Source organism: Gadus chalcogrammus, chromosome 6 (genome assembly GCF_026213295.1).
Source record: "Gadus chalcogrammus isolate NIFS_2021 chromosome 6, NIFS_Gcha_1.0, whole genome shotgun sequence".
Lineage (NCBI taxonomy): Eukaryota > Metazoa > Chordata > Actinopteri > Gadiformes > Gadidae > Gadus > Gadus chalcogrammus.
The window spans coordinates 14,458,849-14,476,627 of NC_079417.1; the positions used below are offsets into that span (position 1 = coordinate 14,458,849).

The 17,779-nt window shown below is 44.5% G+C and overlaps 3 protein-coding genes across 4 annotated transcripts in view; all 3 read left to right on the forward strand.

Moving 5' to 3' along the window:
• Nucleotides 1-128: 128 nt before the first annotated feature.
• cbwd (COBW domain containing) lies at nucleotides 129-12,384 on the forward strand. Of its 2 annotated transcripts, XM_056592779.1 has the most exons (16): nucleotides 129-268; nucleotides 414-552; nucleotides 737-823; nucleotides 1,535-1,631; nucleotides 1,884-1,975; nucleotides 3,939-3,998; nucleotides 4,571-4,608; nucleotides 5,983-6,029; nucleotides 6,699-6,785; nucleotides 6,874-6,918; nucleotides 7,503-7,559; nucleotides 8,578-8,629; nucleotides 10,929-10,997; nucleotides 11,079-11,144; nucleotides 11,381-11,507; nucleotides 11,926-12,384. In XM_056592779.1, the coding sequence occupies exons 2-16, from the start codon at nucleotides 453-455 to the stop codon at nucleotides 11,997-11,999; spliced, it is 1,098 nt and encodes a 365-aa protein (XP_056448754.1). In that variant the 5' UTR covers nucleotides 129-268; nucleotides 414-452; the 3' UTR covers nucleotides 12,000-12,384. The 2 variants fall into 2 exon arrangements, with proteins under 2 accessions (XP_056448754.1, XP_056448755.1); XM_056592780.1 differs by lacking the exons at nucleotides 129-268; nucleotides 414-552; nucleotides 737-823 and adding an exon at nucleotides 1,237-1,439.
• A 1,397-nt stretch (nucleotides 12,385-13,781) lies between these two features.
• Nucleotides 13,782-15,016, forward strand: foxd5 (forkhead box D5). Its single transcript, XM_056593110.1, has one exon. The coding sequence runs from the start codon at nucleotides 13,782-13,784 to the stop codon at nucleotides 14,802-14,804; it is 1,023 nt and encodes a 340-aa protein (XP_056449085.1). The 3' UTR covers nucleotides 14,805-15,016.
• Nucleotides 15,017-16,280: 1,264 nt separating this feature from the next.
• The window catches only part of pgm5 (phosphoglucomutase 5), a 22,954-nt gene continuing 21,455 nt past the window's right edge, over nucleotides 16,281-17,779 (forward strand). Inside the window, exon 1 of the mRNA XM_056592942.1 lies at nucleotides 16,281-17,008. Coding sequence (XP_056448917.1) covers nucleotides 16,751-17,008 — 258 coding nt within the window. The 5' untranslated portion in view covers nucleotides 16,281-16,750. The remainder of the gene's footprint in view (nucleotides 17,009-17,779) is intronic.

The window sequence follows — 17,779 nt, forward strand, 5'->3', positions numbered from 1 at the left end:
AATTTCCACCATTATAGGCGGAACAAACTCTGAATTTAGTCAGACTCTGTCCCTCTAGCGTGAGTTCCCAGGAGCATCCTGTGGAACCAATATGACTGCAATTGGGTCGGTAGTTTGATCATGTTGCACATAACGCTACACATTCTCCCATGGCTGTATGATCACTGGAATTATCCGTGCTGTACAGTTTAATTCTTTCCTTCCAGTTTCCTATGCAATCAAGCACTGGAGTTGTGATATAAGGAGTTGAAAGAAAGGCAGAGTTGTGGTAAGTGTCACGCTTTTAAGTGTTCGTAGGAAGTAAACAAAAACCATGTGTAGGCTTTACACGTTGATACCTGACGTGTGTATCTCGCTAGCGGTCTAATTTCAGGAATAGTACCGGTGTTTACATTTTGTATCGTCATCGGCAGCATTTCTTGGCCCCTTCTGAAGAGAGTATCAGCGCTGCAATGGATGAGCCGGTGCAGCAAGACGATGATGACTGCCCTGAGTTGGTGCCTATAGAAAATGATAAACAAATACCTGTCACCATCATCACTGGATACCTTGGTACAAGACGACAATATTATTGTTGTCTAAGATGTATTTGTTATTTATGTTTAACAGGCGTTTATACATCTAGTCCAAAACACGTGGTTATTTATAATAAATCAGAATCGTGCATGTGTAGTCCTATGTTATTTATACCATGGTTATTGATATTCTCAACAATTCAACTATTTGATTTGTCTAGGTGCTGGGAAGACCACACTCTTAAATTTCATATTGTCGGAACAGCACAACAAGCGGATTGCTGTTATACTAAACGAATTTGGAGAGGGTAAGCCAAGTACCATGGAAGGACAATCTGTTGGTGTTATTTTTACTGAAATTATAATTGACCACATGTTGTACTGTATTAGAATGAATTATCTCAGTATTATTAAAAGGATCTTAAGTGTTCGTCGCTAATATGCAACTAAGAAGCTACTCATTTGTATACCACTAGAGTGCAGCAAACATCACAAATTCATTGGGGTTTGTTATTCAGAGATGTGTGTGTCATCGGACAAACATTTTTGCTTTGGTCATTTCAATGGGCAGAAGGAACCATTTCACAAGCTGCAATGCCATGTCAGATCTTTGCATAAAATGACCTGACCTTTATAATTCTAAAACGCATCCAGCATGAACATGCCGGCGATGACCTTTTTCCTCAAGATAAGGGATTTAATTCTTACGTACTGCAAGCTTAGAGAAGCATTGTGAGACACCACCATTGTTGAAACTGTGGTCACATCAATTTTTATTTCTTTATTCTGTAAATATTATTTGGATATTTGCTATCACCCCTTTCTTTGATGGCAGAAGACAGACGAATCCCTCAGGATATCCTGAGCACCTTATCTTTGAGTGTTGTTTCTTTGTTTCTCATTGGAATCTTATAATCCACACTTGTAAGTCTGCTGCACTATGCCATTATTGAAACAAGAGCATTATATTCTGTATTCAGACCATCCGTCATTGTCTTTCCTGGTGTTGTGTCTGATAGGGAGTGCCTTGGAGAAGTCTCTAGCAGTGAGCCAGGCCGGAGAGCTGTATGAAGAATGGCTGGAGCTTCGAAACGGCTGCCTCTGCTGCTCTGTCAAGTGCGTTGATCGACTTCGGCCCATTGATAGTATTTGAGTCGATGTATAATTGACCACAGGGGCTGCTTAGTTTAAATTATTAACACATATTTATTATTCGTTTGGATCTTCCAACATACAAGATGCATCATAGAACTTGGTACTATTACTTTAGTTAAGTCCTACAGGAAAGGCTTTTTGAAACGACCAAAAATAATTATTCAAATCACTTTTATAACATTATAATTTATATAAATTCGGTCCCCTCTTTAGAGACAATGGCTTGAAAGCAATAGAGAATCTGATGGAGAAGAAGGGGAAATTTGACTACATCCTGTTGGAAACCACAGGACTCGCAGACCCAGGTAACTCAATAGCTAACTTGATTTATTGCACAACAAAGTCTCCTAAAATATTGCCTATAAAGCCCTCTGAGGCTCACTGTGATTAAGGGCTACACAAATATAATTGACTTGACTTAAGGTAGCTAATGATTCTGAACCGGGTCAGGACCCTATTGGGGGCCAGAGGTCTCAGCTGAATATTAAGACTAAAATTCATACAATTTAATCAGAATAAAACTTAAAAAATAAGATAAAGCCAGTTATACTTTGATAAATATATATTAAAGGTTGGGTATGGAATTCTCTTTTTTGGCCATTTTTGCAAAATTACTTGAAATCCTTATCATATCCCACTTACAGCCACTGAGTTAGAAGTACTGACATGAAAATTAAACAAGTCAATCATCTGTGGAACGGGCAGGGCTCGATAAACTCCAGCCAATGATTTCCAAAACCACCGAGTGGCATTGAACAGTAAGTACGTCAAAGTACTGCACTCCCCCTCGCGTGACCCCTTCGTGCACGTACTCAAAGCTCGTGACCCAGAGCAAGCTTCTGTTTGTTGTTATCCTGCGGTAGCTACTGGAGCTAGCTAACTAACTAATCCACATTTGGACCTAGCACTAGAAGACAACCCTAAACTCCAACCTAGCTAGCCTGGCTCGCTCTCGCGCATCTGTGTTCGCGCTCGTGCATGATTGCGCGTCCATGTACTTGGAATGGGGGAAGGAGAAGAGGGGTAGGAGGACCCATTTGAGTTGTGTCTTTCAAAATCTGCTGGCGTTTCGCAAATCCCATACCCAACCTTTAAGTTCTAAGTTGTAGTTGTTTAAATGTGTGGTTTCAGTTGAAATGGTATCAAAATTAAGACACAAAGTATGTAACTTTAAATTTAATTTTGACACTGAACAGGTCCAATCTATATTAAAGGGCATTGATAAAACGTTGTCAGTCCAAAATATTTTTCTACCAATGCTGCACCTAACAATCCTTCACAGGAAAATGTTTCCCTTCGGTCAAACAGAATATTGTATTGTGACTTGTTCTCTTTGGAGTGATGCACGTGTGGAAACTGCAGCGGCTTCTTTATTGCTGTCCAACAAACCTGTTTCCACCGGGGCCTTCAGAAACACAAACCATTGCCTTCTCAAGGGTTGAACGAGGGAACAAGTAGAAGGCCATTATGGTGGCTGGTGGGCAATCTGTGATGACTGGGGTGTGGCAGAATGACAGGTGTCAAACTAAAACGGACCCGGCCATTCACACTCCACTTAGCTGGACAGAGCCCGCCCTAACACAACCCACCAACGTTAACGCTACCCGCATGCCCGATGGCCTGTCATTGGCTGAGACGTTCTCGTTATTGACTACGACAGAGCTGTCATTGGCCTAGACAGTGCTGTCAATCAGAGGTCTCCCAGCAAGGGGTGGGGTGTTGGAGGGCCATGTGGATGCTCCGTAAGGGTGAAACGGTGTTTCTCATTCCGCACCTATCAAATATTTACAATGCTTTCTTATTCCCAGCTTGACGCTTTGACACAAAGTGCATTTTGTGAACAGGATTAGGCTTGCACGCAGACATGGCCTCGCCCCATAACCACTTCCATAGCACAAATTGAAAGGCAACGGAATGTACCGCCGGGAGATAAACTATTTAACAATGGTGAAATAAAAAATATTGGTTTTATCTGGCCCAAGAAGCACGACTAAACTACATGCATACACTAACTACGACTGAGGAGTGTAAGACAAATACTTTTCTGTAGTTTGTTTTAATACTTCATCACATGGTTTACTATTTTTAACCTTTTTTTTGTTTTTTTGTGTTTTTTGTCTGTATGGCTTATATTAAAGAACAATTTATAGATTTGTCGCTGCTTGTTTCCTTCTCCTGGCCCCTGTATGCCCAGGGTGTATGTGCTGTATACCTAGAGCTGAAATGATTGCAGATGTTCTCTATTTATTATGTTAATCTCCTCTGCAGGGGCTGTGGCGGCCATGTTCTGGGTAGATGCTGACTTGGGCAGTGACGTCTATTTGGATGGTAGGAAATACGAAACCACAATGTGCCATCTTTTGTTGATGATGCACTTTTGTTGCTCTTTGTGTTTTTGTATACTAGATTTGTTTCCTTTTTAGTTTGTGCCTGTGTCACATTTTTCACTTAGTGAAGCATTAGTGAAGATAATTCAGTTCGGACCGTTGGTAAACAATACAAAATAACCCTCTGTTTTGGGTTGACCATTGTTCTGTTATGTTGAATTTATAAATTCCAGCAAAAGTTTAGGCCTGGTCTCCAAACCACAACAGAAAACAGAAAAAAATAGAGCCCCCTTGTTTACAAATTAAATTCCGGGTGTTCCTCCACAGTAAGAATTCACAAAATGGTTTATTTTCTTTCTCCCGATTGAATACTCAGCTGTTCGGCATGTTGTGACAGACTTGCAGACCAAAAGTGGATTCTGGAGTAGACCCAGAGAAAGTGTCTTGGACAAACAGACTTAGCTGGACACCAAAAGGCTGTGGAGAATCATAAAATAAAGCCGAACTGCCCTGTTGAACCCTCTAACGTTAAAATTAACCATTAATACATTTGTTATATTTCCAAATTTTCAGGCATCGTCACTGTCATTGATGCAAAGTACGGACTGCAGGTGTGTTTTTATGATTATTATATACATTTATTTGGTTTTGAAAGAGAACACTTTTTTAGAAAAGGCTCTAATTAGATTTATGTTTTAAATGCTTTTCGAGATCTCTGATAGATTTGAACTGAACCATAAATGGACCTTTTCACACACCCCACCTGCCGTTGCAGAATTATAAAATAGGAACATGGTGTGTGACAGATAGATTATCATTTTCAATCTGAAGCTGTCATGCATGTGTCCCCTTTGCTGTGTCCTGGACACAGACAGGAAGAGGAGAGAGCATGAAGGCAATGTCAAAGACAAAGAGACAGCAGGATGATTTAAAGTGAAGGAGCAATATATTCCAGAGAGTAGTGAGCATTGTAATAGGGCTGTCAGGTTCACTCGCCACCTTTTCCCCTCAGCTATCCAGTGGAATACCCAACTCACTAACTGCCTTAAGGCACCTTTACCTGGTAGCAGTATAGACCAACCAAAGAAAGTAAAGTCAGGGTTCAGAGTTTATGACAGATTTAATGGTAAATGTTCACACATGCCACGGATTGAAAGTGAGGATTATTATGAGGTTAGAGGTTAGTTAGTAACACATAACTACGAGGTTACATTCTTTTTATTTACTGGTTTTGTGGTACTAAATTTGAAGCATCAGCTTTTGTTGTTCTGGTTATATCTCAGTCATGTATTTCACCACATGAAAAATACAACGTGGCTTCTGTTGTCTTGTAAACCGTTTGTTCTGAAAGGGTGGTTTGCCTTTTAGCCAATGATTGTGACGGGAAGGGAAATTAAACATGCACATGTTTAGTTATTACCTCATTATGTAACTCTCTGTGGCCGTATGGCGTGTTTAGGCGAGCCTCATCGGGTGCGACTCTTAAGATGCGGCCGTAGAACGGGGGAAGAAGGGGGTTGGCATTCAGCCAAACTGTTAAATTGAATCCTTCATCGTATTTGATTGGCTACCCATCATTCATTGTTGGTTACCGTGAGACAGGAGCGGTTTGTGAGGTGACAGGGGGCTGATGGCTTGATGTTCAGGGCTCAGCCGGCGGGGTCGTCCTCTCCTGCCCTGGCTGTTATTACGTTTGGACCCTCTTAGCGCTAGTGCGGCCCCCCTCTCCACAGAGCCCATCACAGGGAAACAAATCAGAAAAATAGGAGGTTATTGCTTCGTTTTTTGTTTTGTTATTTGCTAGATTGAATATCGGCTTTTTAATCATTTATCACAACGTCATGCTTTTTTATATTTTTTTTAGAATACTGTTGTGGTGTGTGTGTTTATAAAAACTCAACCTGTTTTGTTTTGTTAGAAAGGCCATTGAGTATTCATTCTGGATTTGGAATCTAACGTAATCTTTCTGACTGTTCTGTATAAAGCATCTAAAGGAGGAGAAACCTGAAGGCCTGGTTAACGAAGCAGCCAGGTATGCAATTGTAACTCATTGTGTTTGGGGCGTTGGTCTGTCTGTCTCCCTTTCACCAAGCCTGTCTGTATTTCTCATTAACCCTTCACTTGTCCGTCTTCATACCAGCATCTGTTTAGTGTTGTTGCTGTCGTTGTTGTTGAACAAATAGGCGGCAGCAACAGTGGCTTGACCCCTTGAACTTTGTGCTTTTGTTGGTCTTGTCGCCTCCTAAACCAAACGTTGGACACACACACACACACACACACACACACACACACACACACACACACACACACACACACACACACACACACACACACACACACACACGTTTGGTGGTACAACCTGTTGACCTTTGCTCTGTCACATTATAAAAAAGCATTGTGAATCAATTATGGTTTTAATATTTTTTAATTGAACCTATGATCAGCATCATTGGATAATGATGTTGATTCATATTTTAAATGGCATATACACTCTGAGTCAATACCATTCTTTCTCATCAACAAGGAGGTGATTGCGAATCCGTGTGTTGATATGTTTTGGTTTTGTTTTCCTAATTAAGAAATGAAGAAATCCGCGCCTTTACCTTCCAGCTTCAAGTGCGACTAAAAAGTACATGGAAGTCCTTCATAGTTGACGGTAACGGTCAGGTAATGACGGTTGTACCTGGGGCTTCCTCAACAGGCAGATCGCCCTGGCAGACCTGGCCATCGTCAACAAGACCGACCTGGTGGAGCAGGAGGCCCTGCAGGAGCTCAGGGACACCGTCAGGTCAGCCGAGCCCCACCTCCCCCCCTCTAGTGTAGCAGAACCTCTTCATTAGCACAAGCGATTGTTAAAACGTGATTGTTTTTTCCAGGTCGATCAATGGTCTCGTCAAGATCCTGGAGACTCAGAAATCAAGGTGAAATTCTGTTCTTTAACCACCAGGTCCAAAGAACCAGCAGAGGATCGGTGTGATTACATACAAGCCACATTCCCACACATGCACCCCCCCCCCCGCCCCCCACATACCCTACCTTCTTTGTGTGCATGCGTGTGTGTGTTGTGCATCTCCCAGTTCTAACACAGTGCGCCCGTTAGCGGAGCCAGGTAGCATGTGTGCACGCCGAGCGGGTCACTGTGGGTTTCAAAGCCAGGGTGTGTTGCGGCCCGGCCCCTCACAGAGCCCGACTCACGGGGGGGGGGGGGGGGGGGGGGGGGCGGATGAAAGACGCTGGGCCGAGCGGGGTCAACCACTACAAAACGTTCACATGAGTCTTCAGTTTCAGCCACCCACCGGTAGCTCTTCATCAGCGGGGGTGAGAGGGGGGGGGGGGGAGTGCGAAGTTGTCTTTCAGTGGTCTGCGGTTGTGTTTTGTCTGTGTTATCTCCCGTTTTGTGTACGAGTGTTTTGGGGGGGGCACTGGGTAACCTCCTTAACCGAGCTCAACCGGGGACGGTTTCAATGGTACATCTCCTCTTCTTCTTCTTCTTCTGCCTCCGCAGGGTGGACCTCTCTGAAGTCCTGGATCTGCATTCCTTTGACAGTAAAGACAGCGCAAAGTGAGTCCCTGAAAGCCTCTCCTCCTCTGTCAATATGCGGAGGAGGATTATTAACTTTTTCTCCGCCGCGCTCTAAGTCCCTCAAAGGGCGGGCCCTGTGGGGAGACGGCGCATTGTGACGGGAACCTCGGTGCAGCGTGCAGCGGTCATCAACGGTCTTAGTACCGTCGGTCCCATGTTCCCCTTCTAATTAACAGACTCCCCTTTAGAGCCGGCCTCTATCGCTCCGTGGGAGGCCGCTGTGTAGGGGAGAGGGTGGCCATATTGAGACCCCTGTAGAAACAGTGTGCGGTGAATGGGGGGGGGGGGGGTGGGGGGGGGTTCATCCATCCATCCATCCATCCATCTGCATGGGGAGAAAAGAGGGCCGAGGTGTTAAGGCTCTCTTACAACAGGCCTTTGCCCCCCCCCCCCCCCCCCGACGGGACCAGCTGCGGAGGATTAGGTCTGTGTGTGTCCGCGAGGCTCCCGAGGAGACGGCCCCCTTGTTCCTACAGATAGCCCCTTTTAGTCCTGCCTTTTCAGAGACCCCCCCCACCCCTTCCTCCCATTGAGCCCACGCTGGCTGTTTGATGCGGCCCCCCGCCAGGCCTGCCTGTGTGGCACCAACAACACGCGGGACTCAAACTGCTGGACACACATTTTAGCCTCCTTGTGAGGTCAGGGCAGAAAGGACACACTGGGGGGGGGGGGTTGTTTAAAGCACTTTGGAGGGGGGGGGCGTCGGGGGTCGCTGAATGATGATTATCTCATTAATTTTTGAACAAAGCGGTGGAAACGTACTTGCAAGTCTTTTATTTGACTTAATTTACACAAAGTAGAACGTAAATCCGAGGTGGACACAAAAGGTATACACAAATAATTGGTTTAAGTGTGGAGAATCACTACTCAAAATACACCTTAAAAGGGTTATATGAACATCTACAAGATAGTTAATATATATATATATATAATATTTATTTCAACTTGGTAGAAAAGTTGGCAAAACTATGATTTAATGTTGTGTTTCTTCGTGCAGTTTAGCAGAGAAGCTGCGGCTGATGAAGGACTCAAAGCCTCATCTAGACAAGGTAACGTCTTCATCTGCTCTGGAAGTTGGAGTGACCGCTTTCGCTTATGTGTTGGCATTATTTGAGTATCGCTTCTTATGTGTATCATAAAAATAATGATGATGAAATATAATATGATAGGTATTTGTATAGAAGCTTGTAAAGACTTGTACAAAGTGCTTTGACATGCACAGTAAAAACAATTCAAAGCAGGGAAAAGGAAATGGGAGGACCTTGGGGGGAGCGAAGTACAGAAATACAACCTATTGTGACACAAGAATTAAATAAACCATGAATGAATGAGAAGGGGAATAATAAATCAAAAACAAACAATGAATGAGACGTGTATTTTACCACAGATGAAGTGTGTGTGTGTGTGTGTGTGTGTGTGTGTGTGTGTGTGTGTGTGTGTGTGTGTGTGTGTGTGTGTGTGTGTGTGTGTGTGTGTGTGTGTGTGTGTGTGTGTGTGTGTGTGTGTGTGTGTGTGTGTGTTTGCAGTCTGAGCCCCCTAGCTGTCATCTGGCAGTGGTGCACGTGCCTGGGGCTAAAGGCATGCGTGCTCATCATTGTTACCCCAGGCCATCACACTCGGGTGAAAACTCCTTCTGTTTTTTGTGTTGGGGATTTACCCAAGGCTTTTGAAGTGTTGTAGTGCTGGGAAAGAGGCTTATCCTGAGTCATACACTGTAAAGAGTGTCTGTCTGTCTCTCACAATCTCTCTCTCGCTCTCTTTCTCTCTGTCTGTCTCTCTATCCTGTTACTGATTCATTATGGTCAGCGAGTGAAGCACTGGTGTCAGTCCGTCTCTGTCCTGATGAGACTCATGTTAAAAATGTTGCCGCAATGGATTGCTTTTGCCTTTGTGTGGGTCTTTACTACAAACACACTTTGTTTATTTATGTGTTGCCCAATCTTGTGTTGCCCACTCACAACACATCCTGCACCCTAAATTGTTGAGGGCAACTGTAAACACATACAGTATGTTTGACATAAAGAGTAGGTTTACCGGGTAAAGTAATCTCCCTTTTGCTACACAGATGACCTTTCCTTCTCCAGGTAGTAGTCCCAGAGTAGGAATCTTACTCCCTCTAGCTTACTGGCTGACCACGCTTAGCATGCTAAAATCTTACCATGTAGGTATTCAGGGTTGATGAATATTTTGGATTCCACATACACTCAAGTCACCATAAACTATGACCTTATCTTTAAAGCGAGCACTAGAATGCTTGTATCGAAATACATGAATATGCACTTACTGCTACCTACACATACACCAGTGCATAATTACAATTAGGAAACTGGTTCTAGGCTTCTCCCTTGGAGACGAACGCCCTTTAGTGGGTCCACTTTAATGGGTTTCATCACACCTCAAGTTCTCATTCAAAACCCCCCATTTAACATATTATGGTGTGGGATATGACTTTATACCCCGTGCCTGCGAATCAAAGGCTAGGGAGCAGGGAATGGGATGGCGGGGAAGGGGGGGCTTGTTTGCGTGTGGTGCGTGAGTAAATAAATGGCATTGTTGTCTGTTTTCCTCCAGTTCCCCTTTTCCCGCATGAATCTCAGCCCTCCTTCCAGCCGCCCCCGCCAGCCCCGCCCCCACCCCCTTCTCCTCCCTGCGTTGCTCTTTTCATGTTAATGAGAATGCTGCTTTTCTGTTGTTATACCAAATGAAAAGGAAGTGTGTAATCTTAACACTTTGACACAAAACCCTAAATATCTGCAAAGTGCCCCCTTTTTCAGTGCTGTAAAGGAAGTGGAGAAGGGGGGGTGGAACGTGAGGAGGGGTAGCGAGGCGATTCAGTGAAGGAGGGGTGTCATATCGGTCGGTCTCAGGTGCTGAGTGGCCCCGTGGTTTTTGACACACTCATCAACGAAGTTGTCAATTGGCGCGTAAAATCGCTTGCTCGTAACTTAACATCTAATCACTTCTCAGGTTTAGTTTAACGTGTGCAGGGACTTGTGTCTTATATATTTCCGGTGGTTATCACTGCAGGATACTACTGACAATAAAGTTTAATGAAATACTACAGTTGATCAAATTCACATTTTAAATTAACAAATTTCCTTAAAAGTCTGATTTGTGTGCAGAGCAATGAATTGGTGTTTGAACAGCACACATAAAAACGACATGAAACCATCTATTTCACTCAATGCTTTTTATACTAGGCCTAGTATCACACCGAATTCAAGCAAACTTTTGTCAAGTTTTGTAATTCAACTCAAACCATAACATCACACCATTTAACTCAAACCATAGCTGTGAAGTTATCATAGTTCATCCTTAAACGTTTTTCTTTTGTGCTTTACAAAACAGAGTATACTGACGGTGACATTTGAATTGGACGGAAACCTTTCTGAAGACGTATTAAACATCTTTGTCCAGGTATAAATTACTTCAAAACATAGTATTTCATGCATGCATAAGACTATAACTAATGCTAATGTTGTATCCCCCCCTCCTCAGAACCTCCTGTGGGAAAAGATGTTCCACAACAAAGAGGGCCTCCCTATGACAGTCATCCGCCTGAAGGTCCTTCACCGAGAACAAGGATTTTATGATCTCCAATAATTGTTTTTTCACATGCATTGTCTTGACGTGTGTGTGTGTGTGTGTGTGTGTGTGTGTGTGTGTGTGTGTGTGTGTGTGTGTGTGTGTGTGTGTGTGTGTGTGTGTGTGTGTGTGTGTGTGTGTGTGTGTGTGTGTGTGTGTGTGTTGGTCTGGGTGTGTGCGTGTGTCTGGGTCTGTGTGTGTATGCATGTGTTCAGGGCATCGTGGCCTTGGCAGGTAAAGCCCACCAGGTCATGCTGCAGGGGGTCCATGAGCTGTACGAGCTGAATGAGCTGCCCCAGCTCTGGGGGGACGACCCCAGGATCAACAGGCTGGTCTTCATAGGTACAAACACACTCTCACACACACACACACGCATTTCCCATTGTTTGCGTTGAGTCTTGTCCTGCAGAAGCTTCAAATGCTGATCACTAAAAGTAAAAAAATACATATTTATATCTGGCATGTCAATGAATTAAATAAATGAATAAACATAGTTCTGAAAGCCAGAAACTGGGGTCAAATTAAATGAGTGTTAAAATAAGTAAACAAAATGGAATTTGATCTGGAAGCAGTCCAGAGGTCCCCCTCCATATTGGATCTCCTTTTTGGTTTGCAAAGCTGAACCTTGTAGTTTTTGTTGCGATAGTTCTATAGGCCGTGATCACCGTGTTTGTTGCTTGGTGCTTATGTGTTTTGCGTGTGCAATCGAGAATCTCTCTTAACGTGTGCTTCCCTCCTCCCACCCCCCCCCCCCCCGCAGGGAGAAACCTGGACAAAGACATTTTACAAGAGCAGTTCACCTCCACAGTTGTGGCCCAGGAGAAGGGAGCATAAGAGGCTTCTAATTTGTGTTAGATTAGTTTGTGTTTGACTGCCCATATTGACAATTGATTGACTTGATTGATTTAAAGCATTTTTCTGTGTTGCTTTGCGATCATGTTAAGGAATTTTACATGCACTCGATGTTGACAGTGTGTAGTCCCAATTCTCAAATATTATCACACTGGTTAGGACCAAAGGCATCCTCAGACAACCTTCTAGTATGCAATATTTGCATATGTTCATGGCCTGTGTATAAGGTTTTAACAAAAGCATAGAGTGTTTAAATGAGTTGAGGGATGTATCACCAATTAAAGAATATTCTTGGCTTAAATTAGTACTTTTGTTATTAAATTATTAAAATAAAGATCATTTTAAACACTGTATGCCTAAGTTTACTTTCTGATTGAGTTGTACTAATTAAAATGAGTCCAAGTCAAATTTAATCTCTTTGAGGGGCGCGAAATACATTTTTTCATTCAATCCATAGGTTCAACATTTATTTGATTCTAGAAGTTTTTGATTTTGCATTGGCCAAGATGTGAGTTTCTTAAAGTAATTACAATTGGCCTGATTATTTGCTAAATTGTCGCAGATGGACGGATGCTTCTCCTGATTCCTCCAAAGATTCGGTCTAACAATTAGTAAACTACATATTTAAAAAAACGAACTCTCCTCCGCCCGTGAAAGAGGCGGTGGCGTTTTCCCCTCAACTTGGGCAATTTGCAATGGTGATGTGGTATTTCCATGGGGAGATTTTAACACGTATCCGCGTGTTGGACAGGTTTGCTTTGAGGATTGCTCTGGTCATTCATCCCGGGCCATAAAGCCGACCTGAGCCCCTGGAGCCGTAAGCGCACCGTGCAGCTGGGCCGTTTCCTACTCGATTCTGATGCTGATCGCCTCGTTAGGCCTGACTATAGACCACCTTTTCTCCCGGGCTGCGGGGGGGCCCACCACGGCCATCTTCACGGCCACGCCCCCCCGCGGGCATCCAGAGGTGGCAAACTAAACCAAACAACGGGGGTCCCGAGTGGAAAAACGCTTAGTTTTTATCACGAGTTTAAGGCGTGGTGTTAACATTTCCTAGTGCATTTTACCTCCAAACGTGCTACTGTACTAAGGGGGATCTCCCCGACCCCTCCCTCCTGGGGAGAAAGCACAAATACCTCCTAAATAAACTCAGTTTACAGGAATTGTATTCATGTTCAAAGCGAATCTCTTCCTCATTTGATATTTAGCAGGGCCTGGAAAAAGATGGAGACTTTTTTCCAATAACGTAAGCAACATATTATTACCCAAACTGCGATGGCTCTCGGAAACTTTCTGCCGTTCATGCGTTCTTGGGTTGGATGCCAGACGACTGGACTTTGTGATTGTCTATTAAAGGTTGAAGACACTTTGAAGAAATAACCTGGTGCTTGGTTTTAGTCATTTAATTATAAGTGCAGCTAAACCGTTTTAACATTTGCATAAATGTAACACTACATCTTTAGTGAATTTAAGCTTAGCGTAAAATCTCATTACAGCAACACTCCCCCCTCCCCCAACACACACACCCCACCTGCATGTTTTGCTGCTGTGGCCCCCCCATGACGAGGGGCCACTCTGATAGGTTCTGGGCTTGAATGGGACTGGCCTGCAGGGTAGCGGCTCTCTCACTATATAAAGTCCCCAAATCCCATGAGCACGGCACACAAACCCTTTCAAAAGAGGAGTAGAATCACCCGTTTACTCTGTGCGCTTTTACGCATAGGAGTTTTACGCACCAACGCTTTGACCGCTCCAAACTTGACCATGACGCTCTCCAGTGAGTTTGAAGCTTCTCATGCTGCTTCGCCTTTGGGAGAAGATGAAATTGACATCGTCGGAGACGGAGAGCAGCGGACAGGCAACTCACGGCCGTACCCCACAGACCCCGGGTCCTCACTCGAGTTCGAGTGCTCCGAGTCCGACTCCTCCGGGGAGAGCGAGAACAGCTTCTCCTCCTCAGACGCGTCTCTGACAAGGAGGGCTCTGACCAGCTCGGTCAAGCCCCCCTACTCTTACATCGCCCTCATCACCATGGCGATCCTACAGAACCCGCAGAAGAAGCTGACGCTGAGCGGCATCTGCGACTTCATCAGCAACAAGTTCCCTTACTACAAGGAAAAGTTCCCTGCGTGGCAGAACTCCATCAGGCACAACCTGTCACTCAACGACTGCTTCATCAAGATCCCGCGAGAGCCCGGAAACCCTGGCAAGGGGAACTACTGGTCACTGGACCCGGCCTCCGAGGACATGTTCGACAACGGCAGTTTCCTACGGCGAAGGAAGCGGTTCAAGAGGAACCACCCCGAGTTCGGGAAGGACGGATTCCTGTTTTACCCCAACTTGTACCGTTCCTACGGGCAGCCCTACTGCGTCCAGGCGCAGATGAGCTCACCGACGGCCACTATGTGCATACCCCTTCAGGAAGGCATCATAGGGATTCCCCAGTCCCCATACCACGGTGTCCCTTACCCGGGAGGACTTACTGCGTATGGAAAGGTCACCGGACCAAAAGACTATAAAGACCAGCAGTTTGGCACAGCACCCGCGGAACCGAAGCCCTGCACGCGGAACGCGCAGTCCACGTGTTCCTTCAGCATTGACAGCATCATGAGCAAACCGTCTTCCCAACGCAACCACGTCACCATGAGTTACGGGGGCCACCTATTCAACGGGGCCCCCACAGGCTGTCTGGTCCCGGGGCTCCTCCAGGATTCAAGGACTCCGTTCTGTCCGTCTTTGTTGAGCAGTGTGACAGAACAGGTTCAAATGTCTTATCCTCGGTGTTAAGGCTTTGGGCCCAAAGAAAAAAACTTGATCTGATATGAATTGATGTTTTAGGCCTCATGCGATGGACGCAAAGACCCTCAAAGCTGTGATTGCATGTTTATTTATGTTAACATTTGTAGTTGTGTCCGACTGGAACCATGTAAATAAGATGAGTAATAATATATTTGTGAAAAGAAATTCCAACATAATTGTTGAATGTATTTTGTGAAGAATTTGCCACTAAAATAAATATTTAAACGAATATTGAATTGTGTTTTTCTTCCTATTTATTCTATGTAGCTACCTTTTTTTTATTTCTCAGGGATTTTTTTTTGTTTTCAAACATGAATGGATTTAAACAGTGAAATAATAAAGAGCCGACAGACAGGTCTTATTGACATAAGAATAAACAACGCAGAGGTCTTTGTAGTTAGTTTCATAATAACGTTCGATAAGTTTAATAATAAAGTAAAGTCAAAAGAAACATGTTTGTTTAGGCCTAAATTCTGTTTGAGAAGACAATGTAATTTGAGCCTAGATAATAAAAATGAGTATGCTTATCATTCCATAATACATAATATATTCATATGATAACATATAAAGATAGCCTAAAGAAAATAAATGATGTAAAAGGCTTAATATATTTCAAACGTCTACAAATCAAGTAGCCAATCCAATTGCGCAACTGTGTTCTTTCTTTAATTTATGCACTAGACCAAAAAAAAAAATCGTTGGATAATGTGATGTTTACCAGAAACAACAAACATAGTGTTTGTATTGTTATTATAATGCTATCCTCGTACATTCTCATCGACACTATCATCCATCTCGTCCTTAATGGGGGCTCATTATTTGCCAGCGTGCGGCGCCGTCTTGCGAAGCGCGTTGTGAAGAGCAGATGACGGAGCTTTACCTTAAGGGGGCGCTGCTGGCCAAGGTTAGGTGCGTGCGGCCGACCTGGGGGTCTCGTCCATCGGGGTTCTGGTTGGCGCTATCTGCCAACTGCCACACACACGAGGGCAGGAGCCTCCCTTGTTACACACGATGTGCCAAATCCCCCTGATTTATATCTATTTATCTATAGTCTCTATAGATATAGATTTATAGATATATACATCTATATAAAGATATATTGATATATAGATAGGCCTATATATATATAGGAATCTAAAGAAAAATACTAACTGCGTTCCCGGGGATCTAACAACTTCTAATGATTGTTTCATGATACAAACCCCGTAAAGGTTAAACCCTCGAAAAGCCTTTCTGTTATGAATAGTAAGGATAAAAATGATTGTTGCATACGCCTTTATATATCGGGGATGCGGACAGACACAAAGAGTCTCCGATTGCATACCGGGACCCAAACAATTTCCCCAGCAGTCCTCGGTTTATTTTGGGCTCAAGGCGCAGCTGATTGCAGCTAGGGGGGCTTTCAGCCAACCCTTCTACTCCTAGCAGGCGGGGGTCTTTGGAGCGCGCCGGGCTTATTAGGAAAAGAGGGAGTTGTCAAAGTGGCACACAGCTCGGACCTCTGCAGCGCGCACTGTCTGGCGGAGGCGCGTCCCGGTGGTTGTTGCGCACCGTTTTCTCCATCTTTGCGCTCTTGAACTCAAACTGTTTTTCCTTTTTAAATGAAAGTGATAACTGGTTTATTTGTATTATAGTCGACTGACACTCAGTGGGAGGAGCATTACACAAATCTCCATCGGATGCCATTGCCACTTAATTTCTTTTTTGCCATAGCGGAACATAAGACGGATTGAACCCGCAGACTGATAAGAGGTCCGTGGCTGTCTGGTCCTTCATCAAAAAGTGGACACATTACGCAGTCCCCTGCGTCCCGACTAGAACGCCTCATAGGGAAGTTTGATCATCATCATAATCATCACCACCAACAACACCACCAGCACCGCCATCACCATCAACTTCATCAACGTCATTCCTTTGGGTTCCTCGCCTCGAGGATGGAGACAAGCCCCATCCCGGTTTTGACGGTCCAAACCACGCCGTTTGAGGACCAGCGGCCCGGTACCAATGGGCTCCGGAGGAAGACGGCGGTGTTCGAGGGGAAGAAGAACTACCTGCAGAACTACATCCAGAGCGTGCTGTCCTCCATGGACCTGCGGGACCGCCAGGGCTGTACCCTGGTGGTGGGGAGCGACGGCCGCTATTTCAGCCGAGTGGCCACCGAGGTGATCGTACAGATGGCAGCAGCTAACGGGGTAAGATCTGAGTTCTAAGATCAGCTTAGCTGTATGGTCACGGGTCGGGGACAGGGGATGGCAGGGCTGTCTCCTTCTCAGTCGATATTTTGATTTGACACGTCAAATACAAGTCTAAGGTTTATATTTGTTACAATCAATGAGGATAAAAAATTACTGTTATCCAGATCAATATATTGGTTACACTACAATATTGAAATATCAATAATCATAAACTTCTTTATGATTATTTATGATTTGATTCAAGCAAACCACAACTTGTATTGGATGCCTTTTGCGACCTTATAACCCTTCTATTGTTTTTAAATCGATGTATTATTCAACATTTCGACTAAATTATGAAGAATAAAATAGGGTAGTCAATATTCTACTGTGCGGAGCAGCGACGGCTGGTGGTGATTGGTTTGGACGCGTTCCAAGGGAAAATGTCAGGGCTTGGAATTTGTTTAAAGTGACCCTTTTTTCTGCCTGCCAAGCCTAATGTCTCTGGCTGTCTGCCTTATCGGCATTTCCATCCATCCTGCTTCACTTCCCTGCCTACACACACACACACACACACACACACACACACGCACACACACACGCACGCACGCACGCACGCACGCACGCACGCACGCACGCACACACACACACACACACACACACACACACACACACACACACGCACACACACACACACACACACACACACACACACACACACACACACACACACACACTCCTTTGGGGGCTTTGGGGATACCCCGTCCCCTGGCAACGGACCAGATTCCA

Bases quoted from the DNA above. Each gene is read 5' to 3' on its own strand.
- cbwd (XM_056592779.1), top strand. From the start codon at position 453: ATGGATGAGCCGGTGCAGCAAGACGATGATGACTGCCCTGAGTTGGTG. The intron at 553-736 runs GTACAAGACGAC...TGATTTGTCTAG, and splicing joins CATCATCACTGGATACCTTG to GTGCTGGGAAGACCACACTC. The intron at 11,508-11,925 runs GTACAAACACAC...CCCCCCCCGCAG, and splicing joins CAACAGGCTGGTCTTCATAG to GGAGAAACCTGGACAAAGAC.
- foxd5 (XM_056593110.1), top strand. From the start codon at position 13,782: ATGACGCTCTCCAGTGAGTTTGAAGCTTCTCATGCTGCTTCGCCTTTG.